At 45.3% G+C, this 25,477-nt stretch overlaps 1 protein-coding gene across 1 annotated transcript in view; it reads left to right on the top strand.

Annotated features, from left to right (window-relative positions):
* LOC149319135 (dnaJ homolog subfamily C member 3-like) overlaps window positions 1-25,477 on the top strand; it is a 52,735-nt gene that overhangs the window by 24,664 nt on the left and 2,594 nt on the right. Inside the window, exons 5-10 of the mRNA XM_089511169.1 lie at window positions 12,763-12,915; window positions 13,626-13,807; window positions 14,375-14,494; window positions 19,231-19,336; window positions 19,548-19,668; window positions 24,088-24,220. Coding sequence (XP_089367295.1) covers window positions 12,763-12,915; window positions 13,626-13,807; window positions 14,375-14,494; window positions 19,231-19,336; window positions 19,548-19,668; window positions 24,088-24,220 — 815 coding nt within the window. The remainder of the gene's footprint in view (window positions 1-12,762; window positions 12,916-13,625; window positions 13,808-14,374; window positions 14,495-19,230; window positions 19,337-19,547; window positions 19,669-24,087; window positions 24,221-25,477) is intronic.

The raw sequence follows: 25,477 nt of genomic DNA, 5'->3' as shown, positions 1-25,477 counted from the left end.
ACTGATCCAAGGCCTATCTATTCCCCCAGTTGCCAGACACACCTCTAGGAAACATATCTTTAGAAAGGTCACAGGTAGATACACTAGCACCAAAAAGTATGGATGTCTTGGCTTTTGTTTTGCTTATTAGTATTATTAAGCCCTTGTTCTTAAAGTTAACTGAATATTTTAAAAGAAGTGCAAAATATTTTAGCAAAACAAAAGTACATAAATGATCCTTCTGTTTGTTTTGAATTATCTGGTTTGGTTTGGTTTATTTCAAAGAATTGGCTTTCAGGATTTGATTAAACAGCTTCTATTGTGCCTGATGGTGTATTATGGATTCTTAAAAAGCATAGCACTGTGGGTTATAAAATGAGTTAGCTATAAAAATGGATAAATTACCCATCTCCAACCTTAGGAACATGCACACTAGAGATGCAAGCTGATAAAGCTCAGCATGACAGACTGTAAAATCCAATACATGTAGCTGTGTTTTTGGCTTAACAAAGCAACCTAAATTCATAAAGCAGAGATAAATTGTGCACACAAATCACTTTTAAAAGCATTTTGACCACTTGCATCTCATCTGTTTTATACTGGTGTTAAACCACTAATTAAGCTGTACTGAATGTTTTTTTTTTTATCACTTACATTATCTTGCTATAGGGAGGTCATTGCAGTATATTTTTATAGCCATAAGTTTTGCTAGCATCATTATTTTTATGGCCAGAAAGCTTAACTTGACAAACTTTTGATGATCATGGCAGTGATTTCTTAGCGTGACACTTTTTTTTTAAAAAAAGGGTAAATTTCCTGAGAGAGACAGGAAGCCTCTAAATGATACAAATATGAAACCATAAGTGATACAAATATTAGAATTGCTGATGGAGATGAGACTTCTTTATATTGCATAATAGCTACATATCCCTACAAATGATCAAGGCTTGTGTTTGGATTGGGGCCAGAATCTCTCGCATCACAACCTCAGAGCTGGGGAAAGTTTAATTTTTTGGACTAATTCCCAGTTCCATGTTGTGCTGGATGGGACAGTCTGCATGTTAGAGCCCAAATAAGGACAGGTTGCTCACCTGTAACAGTATTTCTTCGAGTGGTCATCTGCGAATACATACAAATGGGTTTTACTGCGCCTGCGCAGTGCTGCTCGGAACCTTCTGGAATCACTGGGCAGAGTTAACTCTGCAACATATTGAAACTTTTTGGCGGTAACTCCGCCCACCCGTTATAAGGCCCCTGCCTTCCCGCTCTTTTCCCCAGTTCCGCAATTTTTCCGCCAAGCAAGGCGATGGAGAGCCAATCAGAGCAGGACACTGAGGGGACGGACGGGTGGGATTTGTATGTATTCGCAGATGACCACTCGAAGAAATACTGTTACAGGTGAGCAACCTGTCCTTCTTCTTCGTGGTCTCTGCGAATCATACAAATGGGTTAGACTGACAAGCTTAGGTATGCGGCGGAGGGAGTGTCCTGAGACCATAGCTATGGTAAACCAAAGGTATATTTATTACAATAAAGACCTTGAACCATAAAGAGTCAGTCCCTTTTGTAGATGTACAGACCAAACATAGCAATAACATTGCTAAACCTGAGAAGGGGACGAGAGGTCGTGCAAGACCAGTCCATGGAAATTGTGCAAATTATCATTCAACAAATTAGCGCAGTAACATATGTACATAAGTGCTGAAAAACAACCAACAGTAGTGCAATTAATGCAACCCCGAAACTAACACAGCCCTCCCGAAAGCTGCATCTCGGATGGCTCTGGTGTCCAACCTGTAATGTTTTATAAAAGTCAGAGGTTGGGACCAGACAGCGGCCTTGCAGACATCCTCGAGGGGGATCCCTGACAGAAATGCAGAGGATGCTGCCACTGACCTCGTGGAATGGGACCGAACCCTGCCAGGGAGAGGTTTGCCCAACAGTTCATAGCAGAGATGGATGGTACCAGCCACCCATTTGGACAACCTTTGTGCAGACACAGGCAACCCTCGCTTCGGTACCGAGTAGCACTGGAAGAGTCTCTCGGACCGACTGAAGGCAGCAGTTCTGTCCAGGTAGAATGCCAGTGCTCTCCTGACATCAAGAGAATGCAGACGCCGCTCCTCCTCTGACGTCGGGTTCGACGCGAGGGTAGGCAGTACAATGTCCTGGCACATGTGAAAAGCGGACACTACCTTAGGCAAGAAGGTAATGTCCGTACGGAGAACTACCTTGTCCCTGTGGAATCTCAGAAAGGGCTGGTCCCTCCGTAAGGCACAGAGTTCGCCCGCACGGCGGGCAGAGGTGATGGCCACAAGAAAAGCGGTTTTCCAAGTCAATAGTCTCAAGTCCGCTGTGGCCATCGGTTCAAAGGGCTTGGATTGGAGGGCAGACAGTACCGACTCCAAGCTCCAAGCCGGTGTTGGTATCGAGGCAGGAGGATAAAGGTTGGCACAACCCCTCAGGAACCCCTTCACCAAGGGGTCCTTGAAAAAAGACACCCTCCCCCCGAACTGATATTTTGCGGAGATGGCAGAGAGATAACATTTGATGGATGCGAGGGAAAGCCCCCCATCCAAAAGTGCCATCAAAAACTCCAGTACCACTGGAGTGGACACCTGTGCCGGAGATAAGCCCTTTTGTTCAAGGAAGAGGCAAAATCTCCTCCATTTAAAGGCATAGGAACGCTGAGTAGAAGGTTTCCTCGCGGCCAGGATCACCGACTTCACGGCGTCAGGGAGGGCGGTCAGGGTAGGATTCTCCAAGCCACCAGCGGTAGGCTGTCGATGTCCGGATGGAGGATCCGTCCGTCCCGGATCGACAGCAGGTCCCGGCGAGGTTCGAGACGAAGAAAGCACCTCCTGGAAAGATGTAGAAGGGATGCGAACCAGGGCTGTCTCGGCCACCACGGCGTGATCAAGATCGCGTCCGTGTGGTCTAACATCATCTTGGAGACCACCCTGATGATCAGAGGAAAGGGGGGAAAGGCATAAAGGAACTCCTCCGTCCACAGGAAGGCGAATGCGTCTCCGAGGGATCCGGTCATTGGCCTCCTGGAGCAGAACTGGGGACAATGGCTGTTCCAAGCGGTCGCGAAGATGTCGATCTGGGGGGTTCCCCACCTGTCGAACAAGACGCTGACCGTTTCTGGATGGAGCCTCCACTCGTGGCACACCGAGGACGATCTGCTCAGGCGGTCTGCCAAGTCGTTGTCCTCTCCCGGCAGGTGGATTGCTTGAAGAAGAACCTGTCTCCGAATGCACCAATCCCAGATGCGGAGGGTCATCTCGAGGAGAGTGCTTGACTTGGTGCCACCCTGTTTGTTGATGTAATACATCACAGTGGTGTTGTCCGTCTTCAAAAGCACCACCTTGCCTGTCACAGCGGGTTCGAAGGCCCTCAGAGCCTTTTCGACTGCAAGCATCTCGAGGGCATTGATGTGAAGAAGGCTGTCCGAGTCCGACCACCTGTCCTTTACGACTAAGTCGAGGAGGTGGGCGCCCCAGCCCTCTAGGGATGCGTCGGTTGTCAGCGTGACCTCTGACTGCGGCTGGTGGAAGGGCATCCCGGCGCACACGTTGTGTTCGTCTAGCCACCAACCCAGAGAGGCGGCTACCGGTCTCGGTACCGTTAACCATCTGGTCGGGGAATCCTCTATCGGAGAGAAGACGGAGAGAAACCAAGCCTGGAGTGGACGTAGGCGAAGTCTCGACCACGGTGTCACGAAGGTCGTGGACGCCATGTGTCCTAGGGCGATCTGGACGTCCCTGGCTCTGACTCTTCTGTGGGATATGCAGGGGCTGAGTGATGTTACCAGTGCTTGGAACCGGTCTGGTGGAAGAAAGGCGGAGCATCTTTCGGAGTCGAGGATGGCTCCGATGAATTTGATCTGTCTGGACGGGGTGAAATGTGATTTCTCTCTGTTGATTACCAGTCCGAGAGAGTCCAGCAGCCGGATTGCGAATGAAATTGCATCCTGAAGGTCCTGCTGGGAGTCCGCGACAAACAGCCAGTCGTCTAAATAAGGGAAGACTCTGTAACCCTTTTGGTGGAGATAAGCTACCACCGGGGCCATGCACTTTGTGAAGACTCGTGGAGCTGTGGCCAGACCGAATGGAAGGACATTGTAATGGAAGGCGTCGGAGCCGACGGCGAAGGCGAGGAACCTCCTGTGGGACTCCCGAATTCCGATGTGGAAGTAGGCGTCCTTCAAATCGATCGTCGCGAACCACAGGCCCTGGTGTAGGAGAGGCAAAATGGAGGCTAAAGTTACCATACGAAAACGGCGGTATTGGAGGAAGAGGTTCAAATCTCTCAAGTCCAGAATTGGTCTAATGCCCCCATCGGACTTCGGTACCGTGAAGTACCTGGAGAAAAAGGCCGCATGGAAGGAATCGGGGGCTAGGGGGGAAATAGCCCCTTTGTCCAGTAAGGCGCGCACTTCGTCGAGAAGGGTGTCCGAGGGTGGGGTAGAAATGAAAGCCCCGGTGGTCGGGAGCTCTTCGAACTCAAGGGTATAGCCCCTGCGGACGATGTTTAGCACCCAAGAGTCGGAGGAAATGGAGGCCCACACGTTGGTAAAGGGCCTAAGAATGTCCAAAAAGTATCTGGGAGAGGCGAAGTGCGCGGGAAGGTCTCATGCCCTCTTTTTGGACTGATCAGGGTCCTGCCGTCGGTTCTTGCGGTACCGAGAAGACTGGTTGCGGCGACCAGAGGATGACGGAGACTGGGAAGGGTATCTCTGGCGTTGAGAGCCCTGCTGTTGGAACTGCCGGTCCTGGTAGGAGGACCTGCTGAATTGGCCTTGCTGCTGTTGCCAAGGGCGGAACCTCCTACGGAATGGAGCAGGGGTGGGGGCAGACATACCGTGCTTCCTCGCCGCTGCCTTCAGTCTAAACTTCCGGTTTAGCCTGTCATCCGTCTCAGCATGGAAGAGGCCCGAATCATCTATGGGCATGTCCTCGATCGTAGACCTCACGTTGGCGTTTAGGTCCGAACCCCGCAACCAAGCGTGCCTCCTCAGGGCGAGGGAAGCTGCCATGGCCCTGCCCGAACACTCCACGACGTTCCTAGAAGCAGTGATGAGCCATGCGCCGATAGAATGGGTCTCATCCCTAATCTCAGTGAGGGTTCGCTGGGCTTCATCCGGAACGTCGGGCACGATGGGGGAGATGCCTTCCATAAGGGTCTGAATATATGCACCCATACACGCGGTGTAGTTGGTTGCCTTAACCGCCAGTGCTGCAGCCGCGTATGCCTTCCTGGCCAAGGCATCGACCTTCTTAGCCTCCTTATCAAACGGCACAGCAGCTTGCCGTTGGGTCGCAGTTTGCTGGGCACCTTCGACAATGGCAGAATTCTGCCGAGGGTGGGAGGTCAGCCACGGAGCCGTTGGGGCAGAAACCTTGTAAAGGGATTCGATCTTGCGCGGCGGCCCCACCAGGGAGGAGGGGCAGTCCCACGAGCGTCTGACCAGGGCTTCCAGGGACGGCATAAAGGGAACCAGAGGTGTAGAGTGGGCCCTGCTGCGAACCCTGCGTTCAAGGGGGTCCCTGGCCTCTTCCTCGGGATATTGGAGGTCAATGTCCAGAGCCCTGGACATCTTGATCACATGCTCGAGGAACGACCTGACATCATCTGTAGGAGAGGCCGTCTCTGGGTGGTGCAAGAGCTGTGGAGAGCTCCGGGCCGGGTCGTCGTCTCCCGAAGAGTATTCCGAATCCACAGGCTCGGGTTCGGAGTCAGAAACAGCCAAGTCCACCGCAGCATAAGGTCTGGGGTGCTCGACAGGCCTGTCCACACGCCGGGATGGAGCCGCTGCCGATGGGCCTGGTCGGTCAGGAAGTTCGCGACGATGGGACACTTGGTCGCGAGGTTGGTCCAAATCCCGGGGACGGTCCCGACCTCGGGAGGATTTGGAGAGGGCCACCTCCTTAGGGACCGGGAGAAGAATTGGTCCGTCTCCGAGTCGTAATAATACTGAGGATCAGTCGGAGAGCGTGGAGCCAGCAAAACTGGAGAAGGAGACCTCGGTGGCTGATCAGCTACCTCCTCGTCGTCCGACAGGAGGAAAGGGAGCGTTGTCGCCGACTGAGTCTGAGTTGGCACGGTCTGGGCAGCGGTGTCCCGAAGGCGACTCGCAGTCGACTGGTGAAGGTTTCCCGTGGGAGAACGATTGTCTACCATAGGCGTGGCCAGAGGGTCGACCCGTCCCGGAGAGTCGGGACGCGGGCGGTCACGGCGGGACTCCCGGTGCGGTTTGCGAGGGAGGGAAGCATCGTCCGAGCGCCTCTTGGAAGGTGAGCCCGTATGGGAGCTAGTCTTGGAGGTCGACTTGGACCTCTTAGCCGAAGAGGATGAGGTCGCCTCCGGGGCTGAAGACTGCCTCTTCTTGGCTGACTTGTGACGAGGCGGTGCATCTGGAGGGAAAAACTGGATCGGGGACTCCGAGATAGTAGCCGTCCAACCAGCTCGCTCTTCGGTACGGGCAACGGAATCCCTCGAGCCCGAGGGTTCCTCGGAGGCGGTGTTCCTCGGAGTGGGGTCCGAACCAGGCTTGGACTTGGACCTCTTTTTCTCCGGAGCCGCCCGGGACGTTCCCGGTGTCTCAGATGGAACTCCCCCCGTACGGCCGGTAGCCGTTTCCTGCCCGACTGACCCCGATGTGCGGGAATGTTTCAGGGGTTTGGGAGCGGCATCCCGGGCCGGCTGGCGAGAAGAGTCTGAACTCCCCTTGTCCTGCCCCAGAGAAGTAGAAGGAGGAGCGCTGGAAGGGCCGCTGCGCGCCTGGGCAGGTGGAGCCGAGGCAGAAGGAGCTGACGCCGGGCGAGGGTCCCCTTCCCTGATCTTGCCCTGGGCAATAGCAGACGTAAGCCGCGACTCCCGATTCTTACGGGCTTGGGAGGACATGGACTTACAGAGGCTGCAGACCCTAGGGTCGTGGTCCCGGCCCAGGCAGAAGAGGCAAGAGGAATGGGGGTCCTGGACAGGAACCTTTCCGCTGCAGATGTCACATTTCTTAAAAGGGGGAGACATCTTGCGAGTCAAAGGGAGATCCAAAGCCGAAGTCAAACAGTCCGAATGTCCGAGTTACCAGGGGCGGGAGAGAGAGAATAGTCAAAAACAGTCCGAAGGTCAAAAAACGAGAGTGATTCCAAGAGCAAGCGAAAGTTCCTAGGAGCAGCGAGCGCGGCGGAAAAAAGGAACTGGGGAAAAGAGCGGGAAGGCAGGGGCCTTATAACGGGTGGGCGGAGTTACCGCCAAAAAGTTTCAATATGTTGCAGAGTTAACTCTGCCCAGTGATTCCAGAAGGTTCCGAGCAGCACTGCGCAGGCGCAGTAAAACCCATTTGTATGATTCGCAGAGACCACGAAGAAGAAGTGAGTCTTCCAAGCTCAGGTCATTCTGTTTATTCAGAAGTAAGTGTCATTGTGCCCCCCCCCCCCCAAAAAAAAAGTGGATATGCCTAAAAGTGCTATCTCAGCATTGGTTCTCTGTGTGTGAAATACACCAGCTCTGGCTCTTCTTTGGCAGACTGTTTTTCGTATCTGTTGTTTTGACATTGTTCCTGCACTTATTATTTACTGCAGTATGTGGCAGGGAGAAAGCTATACCAAATATCTCCATCCTGTGTTGTTAAACACATTGTGTAGCCCACCTCTCTTGATATCTGCAGATAATTATCTGATAAAAATAAATCCTTTTTTTAAAATGGCAAACACTTGGTTGGATCATGGGAAAGGTAATTATGGTTTAGTCTCATTAAAATGGGTGGAAATGAAGTTGTCATTAATAACATGGATCCCTTTTGATAGCAGTAGGACCCAGGCATGGCTAATTTTCAGCTTGGTTGGGGATGATGGGTAATATAGATAACATGGGATGCTGGGCTGGAAGAATGCTTTTGTAATGTTTCTGTCTACATATGCTTCTGGGGCAGTTAGTTAAAATGAAGTGGTCTTCTGTGTTAATTGTATTACCATTTTCTTTGTGCACTCTAGGAAAATGTGTATCTTTTATCACCTGTATGTGCACAACCATAACATGAGCTCATTTCACATAATGACTGCTTTTACTCCCCAGAACTAGGCCTCAAAGGTGCATTAAAACAGATACAGAATTTAAAAAAACCCACATGCAAGCAAAAAGGTAATGTTAAAATGTTATTAAACTGTCTGCAAAATTAAGAACAATTTAAAACACATGCATTAAAAAGACAAGAAGTAAAAACAGTATAGTTTCCAAAAGCTAACGGGAGATGACTCTCCTTTGACCCTCCCTTGGCAGGGAGTTGTGGAAGCATGAATATGCAGTGGTGTCACGGCAGGTGCAGGGGGTGCAGACTGCACTAGGTGACACCCTACAGGAGGAGTGGCACCCTGGTCCTCCTCCCACTGCGGCAAAGGGAAGTGTGCCGCTTATGGCTTCACCAGGGAAGGAGCCGAGGTGGTGGTAGATTTTGTTGCTGGTTTGGCTTCCTCCCTGCAGATGGAACTAGGCTGGCGACAAAGTCACAAGGGGTGAGCAGCAGGGAGATGGGGCACACCCCCATCAGTCTACCCCACTCTGCATCTGGTGCGAGGAAGCCAAGGGGCAGGAGCTGAGGTGGCAGCAAGATGGGGCACACCCCTGTCAGTCTACCCCACTCTGCATCTGGTGCGAGGAAGCCAAGGGGCAGGAGCTGAGGTGGCAGCAAGAATGGCGTTGGGGCAAGTGCACTCTTCATAGCTTCGTCACTGGCCTAGCTTTCTCCTTGAGGAGGGAGCAGGGCCGGTGAAGAAGCCACAAGGGGCAAGTAGTCAAGGGGAAGATGCAGCACCCTCCCCATCTGCACCTCCCTGCATCAGGTGGCCCCAAGCCTGGTGGCACCACTGTTAAGAAGATCCTCTCCCATTTTCCCCACCAAAGAGGACTGGGACTGAGAGAAGGCCTTCCCCAGAAGACCTCAAAGCCCAGGCAGGGTTGTATGGGAGAATATGGTCCTTCAAGTAGCCTGCCTGGACCCACAGTATCAGTATACTGAGCTTCCTCTCGATTCTTGTCACATCTGCAACCTCACATCAGGTTGTTTGGCCATTTAAATTTGTGCTATTTTTAAAAGATCTTAGTTGTTATGAATTTCAGAAACTCAAGATATTTATCTGTTTCTGCCATTTCTGCTTCACTCTCATGATACCACCATGTAAGCATCTTTATCCTCCCTTTGTTTCCTTTGCTCTTGCTTGCATTTGAGTGGTACAGCGCATGAGGAAGATTCATGGCCTTGTTTGTTTTCTTGTTAGCATTCAAGTATTTCTGTAATCATGATAAATATATTTACATACATGGAAATAATAAAGATTCCTTTTAAGGATGTAAGCTTTGAATGGGGGGGAGAATGCCTTGTAATCATTTATTATTTGTACAAGTGCTGGGTATAAACATATTACTCACTGTACAGGGGCAAAAGTAAACCTGTTTCTGCCTAGCGAGCAGGCTTGTGCTTCTAAACACCTAAACGTCTAAAACAAGCACGACAATGCCTAGAGCTCCCCATTTTTTTTATAATGGCTTGTAACTAATGAACAAAAACAACAATAGTGGCAGGTCTGTGCAAACGGGGCGGCGCAGAAGTGACATACTGGGGGCGCCCTTTCCGCGGCCCCGGAAGGAGCTCTGTTTCGGAGCTCCTTCCACCTTTGCATCGCCGGGCGCAGCCTTGACATGGCTGCACCAGCAACGCAGAGCAGAAAGGGGCCAAGCGGCCCCTTTCTCCTCCTCCCCGCCGCTGCCGGGTGTCCTTGGGGCTTGAAGCCCCAAGGACACCCCTTTCCAGGCCGTGGGGAAGCGGCCTTTTGCCGCTTCCCCGCAGCCTGGAAAGCAGTGGATCGGGGCCTCAGAGGCTGCCGTTGTGGCAGCTGAGGCCCCGATCCGGCAGGGAAAGGGCTGGATACAGGCCGCCCCAAACAGGCGGTCTGTAACGCCCCCTGTCAAAAAACTGAACTCAAAAGCCTGGGTCGACTCATCCACAGGTCTACTGTATTTATTATACTTCGTTGGTGGCAGCTTTTTGGTGCTTCCCCTCAAAAGAGCGCTGAGAATAATAGGGTTTTGAAGGATTTGAATAAGAAATTTGTGTATGTTTGTTCACTTTTCTGGGTTAAAATCAGGCAAAGTTATCACATTAAAGTTAGCATCATATCAGTGCTAACATTCTTGCCATTTGCTTTGCTTTGCCTTTTCATTCTTTTTGCATGTGTGCATTTTCATATCCCCCACCTATGCCTGGGTGCTTCCCACACATATCACACAGCCATGATTTGCCTTAGTTCCCTCCTCATCCTTCTAGCCTTTAGGGTGAGTGCAAACAGTTATGCCTGCCAGAATTTTGTAAGCTCCTTGATAGAGTTTTCCTTTGCTTCACCTTTACATCCTTTATTACATAGCCCTACGTTTTACCCTCGACTTATCCACGGGTATCGAAATTCATAATTTTAGTCTCCAAACCTGCCTTTGACTTGTACATGGTCAATTTATAGTCAAGTATATATGGGAGGGGTTGCTAATTCCCCAGAGAGCAGGATTAAAATTCAAAATAACCTTGACAGATTAGAGGTCTGGGCTAAAGCTAACAAACTGAATTTCAACAGGGAGAAATGTAAGGTCCTACACCTAGGCAGGAAAAATGAAATGCACAGGTATAGGATGGGAGACACCTGGCTAGAGAAGATGTGAAAAGGATCTGGGAGTCTTAGTAGACCACAGGCTGAACATAAACCAGCAATGTGATGTGACAACCAAGAAAGCCAATGTGATTCTTGGTTGCATCAGTAGTAGAGTGTCTAGATCAAGGGAAGTGATAGTACCACTGTATTCTGCTTTAGAGACTAGGAAAGGAGCAATGGAATTTAAACTACAGGAAAAGAGATTCCACCTAAACCTCAGGAGGAACTTCCTGACAGTCTATTCAACAGTGCAATATGTTGCCTCAGAGTGTGGTGGAGTCTCCTTTTTTGGAGGTTTTAAAACAGAGGCTGGACAGCCATCTGTTGGAGGTGCTTTAATTGTGTGTTCCTGCATGGCAGCATGGGGTTGGGCTAAATGGCCTGTGTGTTCTGTTCCAACTCTGTGATTCTGTGATTCAAATAGCATTTCTGTGTTATGTGCCTTCAAGTCATTTCCAACTCACAGTGACCCTAAGGTAACCTATCGCAGGCAAGATTTGTTCAGAAGGGGTTTGCCTTTGCTTTCCTCTGAGGCTGAGAGAGTGACTTGCCCAAGATCACGTAGTAGAATTCCGTGGCTGAGCAGGTTTTTCAACCCTGGTCTCTAGAGTTGCAGTCTAACACTCAAACCACTACACCATGCTACACGTAATAGTATAATAGCCTTAATGGGCTGGCCCTTTTCATTTCCAGTGCTTTGTGATATCCAGGAGAGGGCTGTGTAACAATTCTTGACCTGACCACCTAGTTAGGCCACCCTGGCAAGATCTTCTTTGGTCAAGGATTTTTGCTTTTCCCCATCACTAAAATCTGTTAAATCAGTGTTGGGAGATTGTGATTGTTCCTCTGAGGGACATGATTCTTGTCATCTGTAAGGATGATGGGCTCAACTATTACCACAAGCATCTTATGGAGGGTACCTGAGGCTTCAGTGTGAAGTTTATATATCGCTCCCCTGTCTACCAACACTATTTTGAACGCTATTTAACTACTTTGATTTTCTTCTTCTGCTTCAGAATCTGTATGTGGTTAAGCAGATATCTATGATGATGTAAAAAGCAGCACCCAATTATTTTTTTATTCTAACTGGGTAACAAGACCTTGATTTAGAAGGTTTTCTGCTGGACAGAGAACTACAAAGTCAAACCCCTCCCTACAGTCAAAGCACAACAAAAGGTCTCATGGTCCAGTATTTGCTTCTTCATAAGTGTGTCTTCCTTCTATGAAATTACTTGGCATTATTTATTTTTGAAGAAGAACAGACGGGCCTCATGGGCCCATCTGTAATGTGCCTTATGTTCTCTATGAGAGAATTACGAAAGTACTAAGGCTGTGTAGAAGTGGGCATGTGCAAGCCCAGTGAGCTTCAGGATATTTACCTTCGCATAGGTCCTTCACAAAATATGCATATTTTGTGAAGGACCTATGTGAAGGTAAATATTGACTAGAATTTTTAAAAGGAAATGATAAAAGAACATGAAATATGGACATAAATTTATAGTAATGAAAAGCAAAAGAGAAAGTTCAGAGAGTACCTGAGGAAGATTGGTGGTTATGTTCTCAGGTACACACACACAACTTCTCTGGGTGAGGTTTCCTAGGGTGTATATGCACTGCAGAAATATAAGCAGTTTGACACCACCTTAATTGACATGGCTACCTCCTTTGGAATCCTGGGATTTATGTTTGGTGAGGCACAAAAGTTCTCTGACCAGGCTGAAAACCTCACCAAACTACAAGCCCCAGGATTCCACAGGAGGTAGCCATGTCAATTAAAGTGGTATCAAACTTCTTTATTTCTCCAGTGTCAATAGTTCCAGTCTATCATTATGGAAACAGTTATTCTCTGCTGAAGTAAATGGGGAACTGCTTGTGAGTAGGCAGGAGCTCCGCATATGTATCTGAACTCTTGATAGTACTCTGCATTGCTGAATCAATAAAGGAAATCTTCTCTAGATACATTTTTCAAAGGTATTAACTCACATATGTTTGCCTTGTTTTGTGTGGTAAGGTAATGACTTGTGAGATGACTTGGTTTGAAGGTGTAATTGTTTTGTTGTTGTGTATCTTTTGTTTACAGCTCCAGTCCAGTCAAAGTGACAAAGAACAAGCAGAAGCTCGCTCCCAGCTAATGAAGTCTGATGAAATGCAGCGCCTACATTCCCAAGCACAATCTGCATATCTTGAGGGAGATTACTATACAGCTATTGGTTTCCTGGATGAAATTCTAAATGTGAGTCCCAGAGTATAAACTGCCACCAAGACATAAATGTGATTTCTGAAATTGTCAGATGAGCAACTTCACATGACACATTCTAATTTGTAATATCATGTCATATAAACTCCCAAATTATCTGAGCATGGAGTCATAGTAAACACCTGGTTAGGTACTCTCTTATCACTCAAATTCCATTATTGGCTGTGATATAATACAAAACTAGTTTGGGATGTGGTGGTAATGGTTTTAAAAATACATCATCCACATCCCTGTTGTGAAAGAATATCTGAATATATGGGGACAGATTCTTAAAAATTAGAAGGTTTTTTGCTATTTTAGGCAAAAGTCCCAGTACTGCCAAACAGGTTCTAATAATCTATGGAACTGTAATCTATAGGTACTGTTCTACAAATCTGCCTGTCATATGCTTTACAGCATGGCTGGGGAACATGTAGCCCTTCTGATCTTGTTAGGTTGCAACTCCCATGAGCCCTCACCATTGACTGGTCTGGCTAGAGCTTTGGGAGTTGCACAATATTTGGAGGGCCACCCATTCCTGCTTTGTCCGAAATGTTAATATCTCAGATAACGTATGTACAGAGAGTACACTCCCTAAGCCTAGGAGGAAACATTAAGCAGTGTGTATACTGCCTTATTTTTAATGTAGATATATATATAAAAGAAAAAGTTTTGGACCAGTCTTGCTTTCATTTTGGTTCCTCAAGGTTTGTGTTTGGGATGCAGAGCTGCGGGAACTTCGAGCTGATTGCTATATCAAAGAAGGAGAACCAGGAAAAGCCATTAGTGACTTAAAAGCTGCTGCCAAATTGAAGAGTGACAATACTGAAGCATTCTATAAAATCAGCAGTATATACTATCAGCTTGGGGACCATGAACTGTCTCTGAGGTAATGTTACATCTGTAAGGGTTTTATAAAGTCCCTTTTTGCGGCAAATTTTCAAATCAGTTTGGTGAAGGCTTAATAGATATTCAGGAAAGTTTATGTGCCTGTACACAAAAGCTAGAGAGAAAAGGTGGGGAAATTACTAAAGGAGCTCTGTACCTCATGCATGTGCAATACCTGAACCTTTCCCAATCTATAAATTGTAGGATTGTGTAAGTAAATTAGAAACACTTTCTCTGGCATACCTTAAGAAAAACAGAGACAAGAAATATCTTCTCCCAATAAGCTGTAGAGAACAGGGTTGGTTCGTTTTCTTATGTAGGTCAGAAAGTCTCTCTAGCATAGCACTTCTGTTGTACAAAAGCTTTATTACTATTTGAATTTATGTTTTACATCGCCTGAGTATTGTCCCTGTTCTGAGATGAACTGGAATGTGATTTTGCACTTATGCCAAAGTGCACACAGACAGCACATGCCAAGTAAAGTCTGCAGTTAGGCCCCTTAAGTCTAGTGCCCTATCCAAAGAACCAGACTGACATTCCTCCTTGTTTTTCTTTCCTGTGTGAAAAGTGAAGTGCGTGAATGTCTGAAACTTGACCAAGACCACAAAGAGTGTTTTTCTCACTACAAACGAGTTAAGAAGCTCAATAAACAGATTGTTTCAGCAGAAGACTTCATCCGGGAGGGCAGGTAAGGGGTCAACTGTGCTTTTTTGAGTGATAGGCAACCTTTTGATTTCTGAGTTGGATAAGGGAGTGTTACTCTGAGATGTCTATTTCTGAGTGAGAGCAGAAACTAATATCTGTGAACTGCCATGGTTTTTTGTCTGAGTCAAACCTGAACAGTAAATAAAGCCATGCCTTACACATTTGTGTGGGCTGTCTTCTGTCTTCCTGGGGCCCTTTCACACCACAGAATTCTAGCACTATGGTTCCTACTTAACTGCCCTGGTTGCATCCTATGGAATCTTGAGGTTCACAGTTTGATCAGAAGCACCAGAGGAGCTCCTGGTTGAGCATTGCAAGTACCACCCACTTAAATCACAAGTTCTGGGATTCCACAGGCTGTTGTCATGGCAGTTAAAGTAGAATCATTGTGCTATAATTGTGTAGTGTGAAAGGGCACTCACTCCCTTTCCCTACTTTTGTTCTTGAACATTATTTTATGTAGACTTGGCTCCTAGATTGCCTTCTTAGTAGCTTTATTGCTTTCTTAGTTGTTTTATTGATCCATGGCCAGCACAGGAGAACAAATTCATGGGAGATCTAGGTGAAGCAAAGCCTGGCCTGAACGGATAAGCACAGCCAATAATGGAGAATCTTAGGAAATGCAACGTGATGGCTGCAGAAGCGTGCAATCTTAAAGCAGAAACATTTACAAGAAATTAGAGCTCACCATAATCCTCCCCTCAGTGTGTCTCACAGGTCCTTTAGGGTTTGGTGAGAATCCCAAGGACTGTATTGAACACCACTACATCACCACCCTGGGCCACTAGTTCTAAACGGCTTGATTATTATTTATTGAAAGATTTTCTTAAAATCAATTGCAGTGGTTCACGTGGTTAAGATGCTGACTCTGTTGATTGCAAGATCAGCAGGTTGGCAGTTCGAGGTCCGGATGCTGCATGATGGGGTGAGTTCCTGTCACTAGTCCCAGCTTCTGCCAACCTAGCAGTTTGAAAGCATGCATATACAAGTAGATAAATAGGTACCACTTCTCAGTGGGAAGGTAATAGCGTTTGGTGGAGTCATGCTGGCCACATGACCATCAGAGTAGTCCTTGGGCAACGCTGGCTATTTGGATTAGAAACGGAGATGAGCACCGCCCCCTACACTTGGTTATGAGTAGACATTCATGTCAAGGGACTACCTTTACTTTACCTTTTACCTCAGCAAGGAGCTTTACCTACTATCAGTGAAAGACTGTCACTACCCCAGATTTTCTGTCTAAAAATATTTGATGCAAAAGGAAACTGGTGGGGTAGAATGTGGAAAAAAGCAACTAGTTGTTCAGCAGGGCTGGTGAAAAGCAACCTCCTTTTAAGGGCAATGACTTAGGGCCAAATCTTACATATTGCAGGCATTATGTGATTCCTATTGTTATATATGGACAGAAAGCAGAGGTGCTGGGAATCTGGCAACTTGCAGTGCTGCAGAAATGGCAAAGGGAATCAAAGCTTTAGTTATCAGTCCAGTTGCTGATAAATACAAAAAGGAAATCGATTGGCTTTGTGAGTAATTAGAGAGGTTTACTGGTTGGCCTGTATGAAAAGCATTATGTAGTTATTCATCTCCCCAGTAAATTAAAGTGTCAGGGCTGTTAGTTTTAGCACTAAATGCCATCTCTTATTTAAAACAGTATTTTAATGCCTCAGCGTTTAAATGTGGAGATCACAGCACATTGGAAAATAAAATACTGCAGCCGCTCATAAATAAATCTTCATCAGATTGTTAGGGCCTGGGAATGGGGGTGGAAGGAAATGAGATCAAACCAAAGCATTACAAGGCTTGACATATGATGTGCACACCATGCATTCCAAATGTCATGGCACTCCGTAAGCGACACACAACAAAGGAAAGAGCAGTTCCACAACTTGGGAGCAAAATTGGCTCAGACTATGACCTGGCTGCAACACTGTGCCATAGTTTAGTGCTACACAAATGAGGCTTGGCAAGCTTCAGTTTGTGTGCTCCTTCCCCCTTCCATGCAGCTGTGTAGAGTAGATTTGAAGCATCCATTCCCTAGTTTAATTTCAACCCATTTTGTTTGTTTCTCCATGCAATAACTGTTATTTTTTTTTTTGAACCAGGGGTGGGAAAGGTGAGCTTCCCAAATTTTGCTGCAATAATTATACCCCCAAATGCTTTGTAGTGGGCCTGAAGGGCAATTATGCCCCATTTTTGCCCCTCCTGGTCTGATTCAGACCAAGAAGAGGCCTCTTTTCATCAACATGGCAGATTTCTGGGTTTCTTCCAGTTGAGGAAAAAAGCCTTTTGGGACTTAAATGAACCACAGAGGGCATTCAGATAGGACTAAACTGTGAGATTTAGACACACATATTTACGAATGAACTGGACAAATGAAGCCATTTCTGGTTCTAACTTGGCCTTTGTGTCTGTTCTTTTTGGGAGCTTGATTATATTCTGTTCTATGTGCATAGTTTGTGTGGCTGGCTCTGGGCACTGTGGAGGTGATAGCTGATTAACAAACATAACTCCTTCATTTTAGGTGTGCTTACAATTGTTGAGACAAATCCCTAAGCTTTGCTATGAGGAAGAGCAATACATGTTAAGCACTGATAGCCACTGGAAACTTCTGTAGCATTCTTAAGATGCTGGGGAAAGGCACTCCATTATACAGACAGTAATCAGGAGTCAAAGCTGAATTTTGTGGTGCAATTCAACCTTCTCAAAGGTGGTTACATTCTAAAATAAAGTGAGCCTTTTTTGCAGTTAAAGAATATATGCACCTTAGAATTGCTTGGTCATTAAATACAAAAAAAAGAGAGAGATACAACGTTTAAATGAGGCTGATCTGTCTCTCACTGTTAGAAATTTTTCCCCCTTTTGAATTCATGTCAAAATAATTTCAAGCAAACATTACCATCCCTTGGTTATTTTTAATAGGACTGCTGTACTTTCTCCAGGAAAAAATGGATTGTATTTCAGAGCCACAGTTTTGTCATTGCTTTTGTAGTTCATGAACGAGAGGCTCACAAGTGATATGCATGTTTCAGGTATATGTACATGTCCTGCTTATAAACTCTGTGAATACAGTGTTGTAGTACTAGAGCTTGGAAGTACTACCTTTTGGAGCTGTGACTCCTAGAATTCCCCAGATAGCATGGCCAGTATTTCTGTGCAGTTTGAACAAAGGTTTAAAGCCACTGCTGTTGGGATACTTATATTTTCCCTGCGAGAAGCACTTTTCATTTCAGGGGTGTTGCACTTGTTGAGACGCTCCTTTATTGCAGGGAAAATGTGATTATAGCCATGTGGCTGTGCAGTGCTCTGGGAACCGGTTGGATTGCACTTGAGCAGCACTGCGGACAAATGATCCTGAGTTCCACTATGCTGTTGCTTTTATTGTTCAGCCTGAAAAGATGGCACTGGATTACCTGGGACACTGCTCTATCCCCCGAGCTGCACTGCTTCTGTCTTTGCTCTTTCCAGCTCCTGCTGGAAAGCCACTGTACTTGCTGTCAAAATCCAGCAGCTGCTGCAGTGGCTCTTGGTGGTCCAGGAGAATGCAAGGGTGTATTTCCACACCATCGACATGTAGAGCATTGCTTTCCCATCCGTAAAGGAACAGAGCAAAGTGACTAGAGGCTTTTCATGGGCATACATCTGTATGCTTGTGGAGAAGTGGCTTCACCCATTTTGGCTGTCATGGACTGATTGCTGACAGCAGCAGCATCTCTTTGTTTTGAGACTATACTTACCATGTTGGCAAGGGAGAGCAGAACAGGCCACAACATGGTGTGTTTTTGAAAGCCTTCATAGCTGGCATCCATAGTTTTTTGTGGCTTTTTTGGGCTATGTGTCCATGTTCTAGAAGAGTTTATTCCTGACGTTTCACCAGCATCTGTGGCTGGCATCTTCAGAGAATGCTATTCTAAAAATGGGAAGCAGCATTCTCTGAAGATGCCAGCCACAGATAGTGGCGAAATGTCAGGAATAAACTCTTCTAGAACATGGACACATAGCCCAAAAAATCACAAAATATTATGGTGTGTTTTGCTCATCCTGATGTAGATGCTAATGATACAAGCAATTTTGAAGATGGTTTACTGTGGAAATAAAAGCCAATTATGCTGACAGTACTGAGAAGCAGGCGGTTCATGGCTTCTATCTCTCCCTCTCTCTGACAAATTATTTTTTATTCTTGAAAATTACACATTTTACTTTTTGCTTGTGAAAGATGATACCCATCCTCAATCAGAAGAGACCTAGCCCAGATACAGATTTATTAACATAATGAAAACTAGGTGAAAATCTTGAAATGAGTTTGTTTCTTCTCTAACATGCGTCCTCTTTTTCAAGCAGGGGGTATTCACAGTTTTCACTATTCTAAAAATGGGAAGCAGCGAGATTTTAAAACATTTTCTTGCTCATCTAAAACACTGATGCCATGAGAGGCTGTTGTCTAGAACTATTGCTGTTGCTGTGTACTTTCAAATAATTTCCAACTTACAGCAACCCAAAGGCGATCCTATCATAGGGTTTTGGTGACAAGATTTATTCAGAGGGGATATGCCTTTGCCTCCCTCTGAGGCTGGGAAAATGTGACTTGCCTCAGGTCAACCAGTGGATTTCCATGGCTGAGCGGGGATTCGAACCCTGGTCTCCAGAATCATAGTCCAGCAGTCAAACAGTTACACCATACTGGCTCTTACTCCGCTGATTTTTTCTTCCTACTGTAAAAAGGTACCAAGATGCCATGGATAAATACGAGACAGTGATGAAAACAGAGACTCAAGTTCCTGTTTACACCACACGAGCCAAAGAGAGAGTATGCTACTGCCTTTCAAAGGTAAACATATAAGTTGACCTTTTGTGGAAAATGAGTGCAAAGAAAGGCCTGAACCCAATTCTAGCCCCAAGTAGAGGAGCGAGCCTTTTTTCTGGTTTGCCAGAACTTAGGTAAATCCCACTGATCCAGTGGATCTGCTTCAGTGAGGATTAGTAGGTGAGTTTAGGCCAAAGCAAATACTGACTTCATTACTTCCTTCCTGTTTTGCCAGAGCCAGCAGTCAACAGAAGCTATCAAACTTTGCACAGAAGTTTTGAAGCTGGAACCAGATAACGTGAATGCTTTGAAAAGCAGAGCTGAAGCATACTTGCTTGAAGAGCTGTATGAGGAAGGTAAAATTTTACAGACAAAAGGCAACACTTTTTTGTGGGGGTTCAGTTTTACTGAGAAATCTCAAGGGTGAAGCAATCTATCTGCCCTTTGCTTCCTAACCCTCTTGCATTAACCCCTGGCCCACTTTGACTTAATATAGCCAGCATATGAACCATGTGCTCTTTGAAAGCTTTCTGACTTCTTTCTGTCATCTTTGTGATCTTCCTTTCCTCTCCCACCAATGTTCATCAGTTCTCATGAAAACTCTTTCTTCCTCTCTGTTGTTTGCTAAGGCCCTTCAAGATTCTTTGGGTCTCTTCCTTTCTTGATCTATTCTTGCACCTTCTTTTTCTTGCTTGATTGTGGCTGAAATTTTCCCTGTTGAAGATTTCATTAGTTCATGACCAAACTTGGGTGATGTGCAGTGATTTTGTGCTGGGGAGGCAGTTAAAGTCACCATTATGAGTCTCTTTTGCCAGCCAGATTGGGACTTACTTCTCTGGAGACAGGATTTGCAGGTTGCGCTTGAATTTGTCGGTTAGATTGTAGGATGCTATTCTTATAAGCAGTGAAGTGCTAGCCAGAGGTAATCCTAAGGAATTCATTGGGTCTTACTTCCAGGTAGATAAGGTGGTGTCATAAGTAAACTCTTCTGGAAGGAATTACATTTGTTGGCTCCACCTACTTCCAGAATTTTACTCCTGGGATTTAATTTAAATTGGAAGATCACATCTGTATAGGATATTTAATAATATATTGTACACTGAGGGATTGGCTTAAAGCGTGGCTATGAAACAGGTGACCATTCCAAATGCTTCTGGACTGCAATTGGACCAGTAAAGAGTGAGGTCCAATAGGGGCTTCATTCCAACATGTTGAGGGCCACACGTTTTCTATCCTTGGTAGGCTATAGTCTTTAACAAGTGACTAGGTTTTGTATATCTATACGTGTGCTGTGTGTCTGGGATGTAGGGCTATGAAAAACAATATTTTCCCCTTTGTATGGTTATAATTTGTAGGCTTGTAAGTCTAAGAGGATTCCAAAGTTGTTTACCGTTCAGTGATAGCATTTCGGACAGCAAAAGAGATCATGTTAGTTTCATGAATGCATACTAGCTGAAAGACTGGGGGTGGGTATAATAGCCCCAGAACTTAATGTTAACTGGAACATCCATGCACATGAGTGTAGAAGGCACACAATGAAGGCATGGTCCCCAAATAAGAATTCTGCTCCCTTCCCAGTAAAAATTTCCTTCTGTCTCCAAATGCAGTAACTTTGGTTGACGATTTTGATATCCAAATGAAAGGGGAAGGCAAAGTTATCCAGGGCACACAGCTAATAATGAGAGCCCCAGTTTCAATGATTCATTCTCTGCAGTGCTAAACATTTGGGGGATGATGGACAAATGTCATTGTGGGGACAAAATTCTCATTTGGAAAGTCAGTGCCCTCATTCCACCCTCCACAGCTATAGCTCTGCCCTGGCATTTGAATATAAAGTGAAGAGCTGAATATTATGAAAACCTTGGCTAGTTAAGCAGAATATGGATGGGTAGCGTTTTATGATGGTACAGAATGAAGTGAGACCACAGGTCTAGATCAAAATTAATCTGCCAATTTAGATTTTACTACTTGGAGCTGTTGTTGTGAGCTGCCTTTATGTTCTAACAAGCCTTGTGTTGTGACTGATGGTATTTGGATGGGGTTGCACTTTTTTCCCATTGCTGTTTATGGCTGTAAGCATTGTGGTTTTAGTTTTGAATGCAAAATTTGAAGGGAAAGGATGGTTGCACTCTCTTTGGTCTGTAGATCGTTCAATAATTAACATTCTGACTTGTGAAATCACCTACCAATGGGCAAAAAGGGAAAGTCAAAGGAGTTGGCTTCCATCATGGTGAAAATGCTCGGCTTTTCTCAAGGGTCTTCTCTGACCCTGAAAAGATATGTGTTATGATAATGGTAAGAACAAAGAAATGTGGATGTACTGTAGTTATATGTACAGAAGATTATAAAGTATGTGTGGGGGGCAGTATTGTAATGGTTGAGCTAACTGGTTTGAAGGGAGGTCTGTTGTGTTTTTTATTATTTAGAAATATCTGAGTAAAAATGTTCACAGCCATTCCCAATGAGGGCACTGGGAACTGGGTGGTGCGGCTGTGGATTTGTGGGATGCCATTTGCAAAAATAGCTTTCTGAGAAGGTGCGTCTTTCTGAGCAGCAGGAATCCTTGCCTTTCAGGCTCTTATAGATGAAAGTGGATCTGTTAATGTGTGTAGTGCCAGTAATGGAAAGTTCTGCATTTGAAAGAGACATATGGAAGGAGAACCTGAGGAGATTTTATGTAAAAAATATGTCTGGGACAAAGAACTAGTTCCATTCTGGCATTCAGTGAGGGGCAGTTGGATAGGTCCTGAACTTCAAGGTGTGTGTGAGAGAGGAAGGAAAGGGACATAGGAAATCTTAGGTCATGATCATGATGGCAAAGATACACAGACATAATTGGTACTGGTAGTGTTTCATTTTCACCCCATCTGAGAAAACCAGAGTTCTTTTGCAATCCCAACCCCCCCTTTTATCTTCACCACAACCCTGTGAACTAGTTTAGGATGGGAGATGGTGAGTGGCCTCACTCAGTGAGCAGGGATATGAGCCAGGCTTACCCCCAACAGTCTTTCTAACCTCTTTATGAGAGTTGCTTTCACTTTGCCATTAACGGGCAAAGCGACGCATAATCTGCACACTAGAAGCTTCACTTCCCTAGTTACAGTGTATTGCAGTCACCATAGGCAATAAATAGAAAAAGGAATCCTTTCAGCAGGCATTCATTCATTATGTGATTATTAATATGTGCTTTAAAGGGATAGATGAGATTGTCCAGCGGTTAATATTATGAGGGCACTAAAGCTGCGGGATGGAAACATCTCAGGAGGTTTTCTTGGCAACTCAGATGTAGCCACTAAGTATGTATGATGGGTTTAAACAGCCACCCCCTGCTGGCTTTCTAAGTGAGTGGCCCAAAAATATTTTAAAAGCAAAGTCAAAGCACTTCAGTGCCACATCACAGTAAGCTGACTAGTGAGAATGAAAGAGAAGTCAGATTTGTGCAGGGTTGGTTGGCAGATAGATGTCCTAAATCACAGGGGCATCAGAAGTACTTTCTTTCTTTCTTTCTTTTTTGTAAAGTTCAGCTTCAGAAAGGAGTTACACATAGGCACTGAGTGTCTTAAGTGATATAAATTGGTCACTACCTCCTGCTGGCATGCCCAGAAACAACAAAAAGATAAATGTAATGCCTACTGAGAGAGAGCAGCTGTTGGAGGATAATCAGATGGAAATACTTTGTCTTACTTAGGAAAGCTGAAAGTCTTGAGATCCATAATGAGACATTCCAAAATTAGAAACAGAGAAACCAGAAAAAAAGATGTCTTGTGTTGTAAATGCAAAGCAGGTCTTGGTGAAGGGCACAGAAATGGAAACAGAAGCATAGTGTTTATTAGTGGTTGACAATCGTACAATAAAAGGGCTAAGCCTGGCTCATATCCCTGTTTACTGGGTGACCTGGGCTCATTGCACACACACACACACACACACACACACACACACACACACACCCCACGTGGATTTGGGTCTGTCTGTAAAGCTCTGGTCTTGTACTCAAGATACTGACAGATTCTAAAATTCTTACCTTTTTGGTACTAAACCTGAAACATGATATAGATGTAACTTGGTTATTTTGTTCTCACATGCAGCAATGAGTCAGTTCATACATTTTCTCCCTGCTGAGCAAGATTATAAGGGGTTTTGTGCATTTTTTATTATTTTATTTTGCTCTTCGGGATTTTTGTTTGGGGAAAAAATCATTCTTTGCCAACGGCCCCCCCCCCCCCTTCCTTTTGTTCAAAAACAAACATTTATACAGAAAGCTACACAATAGTTTTCTGTGGGGAAATGTTGAGGTTTATTTTTAAATTATTACTATTTTTTTCATACCCCCCCCCATGGAAACCATATCAATCACTTGATCAATTTCTCAATATGCTTTGTTGTGTTTGATATCTCATCAAGGATGAGAAAATTTGCAAGTACTCTTTCAAGAGTCCGCATGCTTGAATACTGACATAGAAATCTGGAAGGCCAAGGTTTGAATCCATTCACAAGGTTCCAGGTTAATTGTGAAGCGTCTTCAGTTACAGTAGGAGGGCAGCAGTTTCAGCCCCTACTCGCCTGTTCATACATTTTTTAACTTCCAAAGGGATAGCAAGGCTGAAAGAGCTCTCTTCCTCTAGAGATGGCTCTGAGATCTCAGGAGATGGTATTGGAGTTAATAGACCAACCACTTCCTCGGCTCATGGAACTGAGATGAACATCAATCCCTCTGCTGAAAATGGACTCATTGCAAGGTAACCATAGTGTGCTGTGTTTGTTGTCTTTCCTGATAGCTATTAAGGATTATGAAACTGCCAAAGAGCACAGTGAAAATGACCAACAGCTTCTCGATGACCTAGAGAAAGCGCAGCGGATGCTCAAGCAGTCTCAGAAGAGGGATTACTACAAAATTCTAGGTGTTAAAAGGTGAGCACCTGAGAATCAACAAGTTTGTGCATTATTTGTCACATTTTTATCCTATCTCCAGGATAGCCATCCACAGAACTCTTATATTTTATAAGGTAAAGATAGTTGTCCCTTGACATGGACTGTCTAGTCGTAATCGACTTTAGGGGGCAGTGTTCATTTCCGTTTCTAAGCCGAAGAGCCATCATTGTCCAAGGACTGCTCTGGTGGTCATGTGGCCAGCATGACTGCACCAAATGCTATTACCTTCCCACTGAAGTGGTACCTATTTATCTACTTATTTTATCTTTGTAATAAATCTGTGAGATAGGAAACTTGTGCAATTTGTGGTTAAGCAAGGGTTTTTAAATTTTGATTTTTAAATTAGAATGTAAAAAATTAAAGGGAAAGAAAAAGTAGGGGGTAAGAATGCATAGAACATGAACTTGGCATATACATTGATAAAGGTGATCATGTGTCCAAAAATACATTTTCTTGAAACTTTTGTAAAATACAGTGAATGCATGGGTAAGCATTAAGCTCTTTTGATGGTTGAACGATGGATGGCAAGCGTTAATTTTCCAACGTAGGAGTGATAAACTACAAAATAAAATTGAAGAATATACTGCACATATCCTGCCGTCCATCCATGACAAGATAAGTGCTGGCTTCCAACGTAGTGCAATGCATGCTAAGGCTATGTTAATCTTGAATAGAGAGCAAAATCACTTGGAACTTGTAGCACCAAGGAGCCTCAATAGCTACAGGATAAATGAAATACTAAGCAAAGAGCCCAACTAGTGTCACAGAGACACAACTCTGTAGGAATAAGCTGGAGGGTGACAAAATTATGTAGATCAGTAGCTGCAATGAGATGGAAAGGTAAGATGTTCGCTTGGCATGGTCTCCAAAAAAGATAGTGTTTCTCTGTGCAAACTTCTATCTTAAGAAGAATGAAAATGGGAGAGCGTTTGATTTGTGGCTATTCTGTGAAATAGCAGCAAACGTTCTTCAGGAATGGTGCAAAGATAGCCCCCTGTCACCAGCATGTCTTTAAGTTACTTTTTAAAGAATGGTCCTCTCTTGGACCTAAAATATCCCAGCCTTCCCAGTGGTATAGTGCATAAATTTCTAGCAAAATCCTCATTGTCATCCTTTTTCTTGACATGAAAATTCACTTTGCAAGTCATTAAAAAATTATTTTGGGGGTGCTGCCCCGAGGACTTCAAACCAGCTGTGGGGGGGGGGGGAGGACTGCTTGCAGTCTGTAGGCTGGAT

The sequence above is a fragment of the Sceloporus occidentalis genome, unplaced genomic scaffold, assembly GCF_023333645.1.
Source record: "Sceloporus occidentalis isolate IW3139 unplaced genomic scaffold, rSceOcc1.0.p SCAF_2, whole genome shotgun sequence".
In the NCBI taxonomy this organism is placed as follows: domain Eukaryota; kingdom Metazoa; phylum Chordata; class Lepidosauria; order Squamata; family Phrynosomatidae; genus Sceloporus; species Sceloporus occidentalis.
This window is presented reverse-complemented; position numbering and strand designations above follow the sequence as displayed.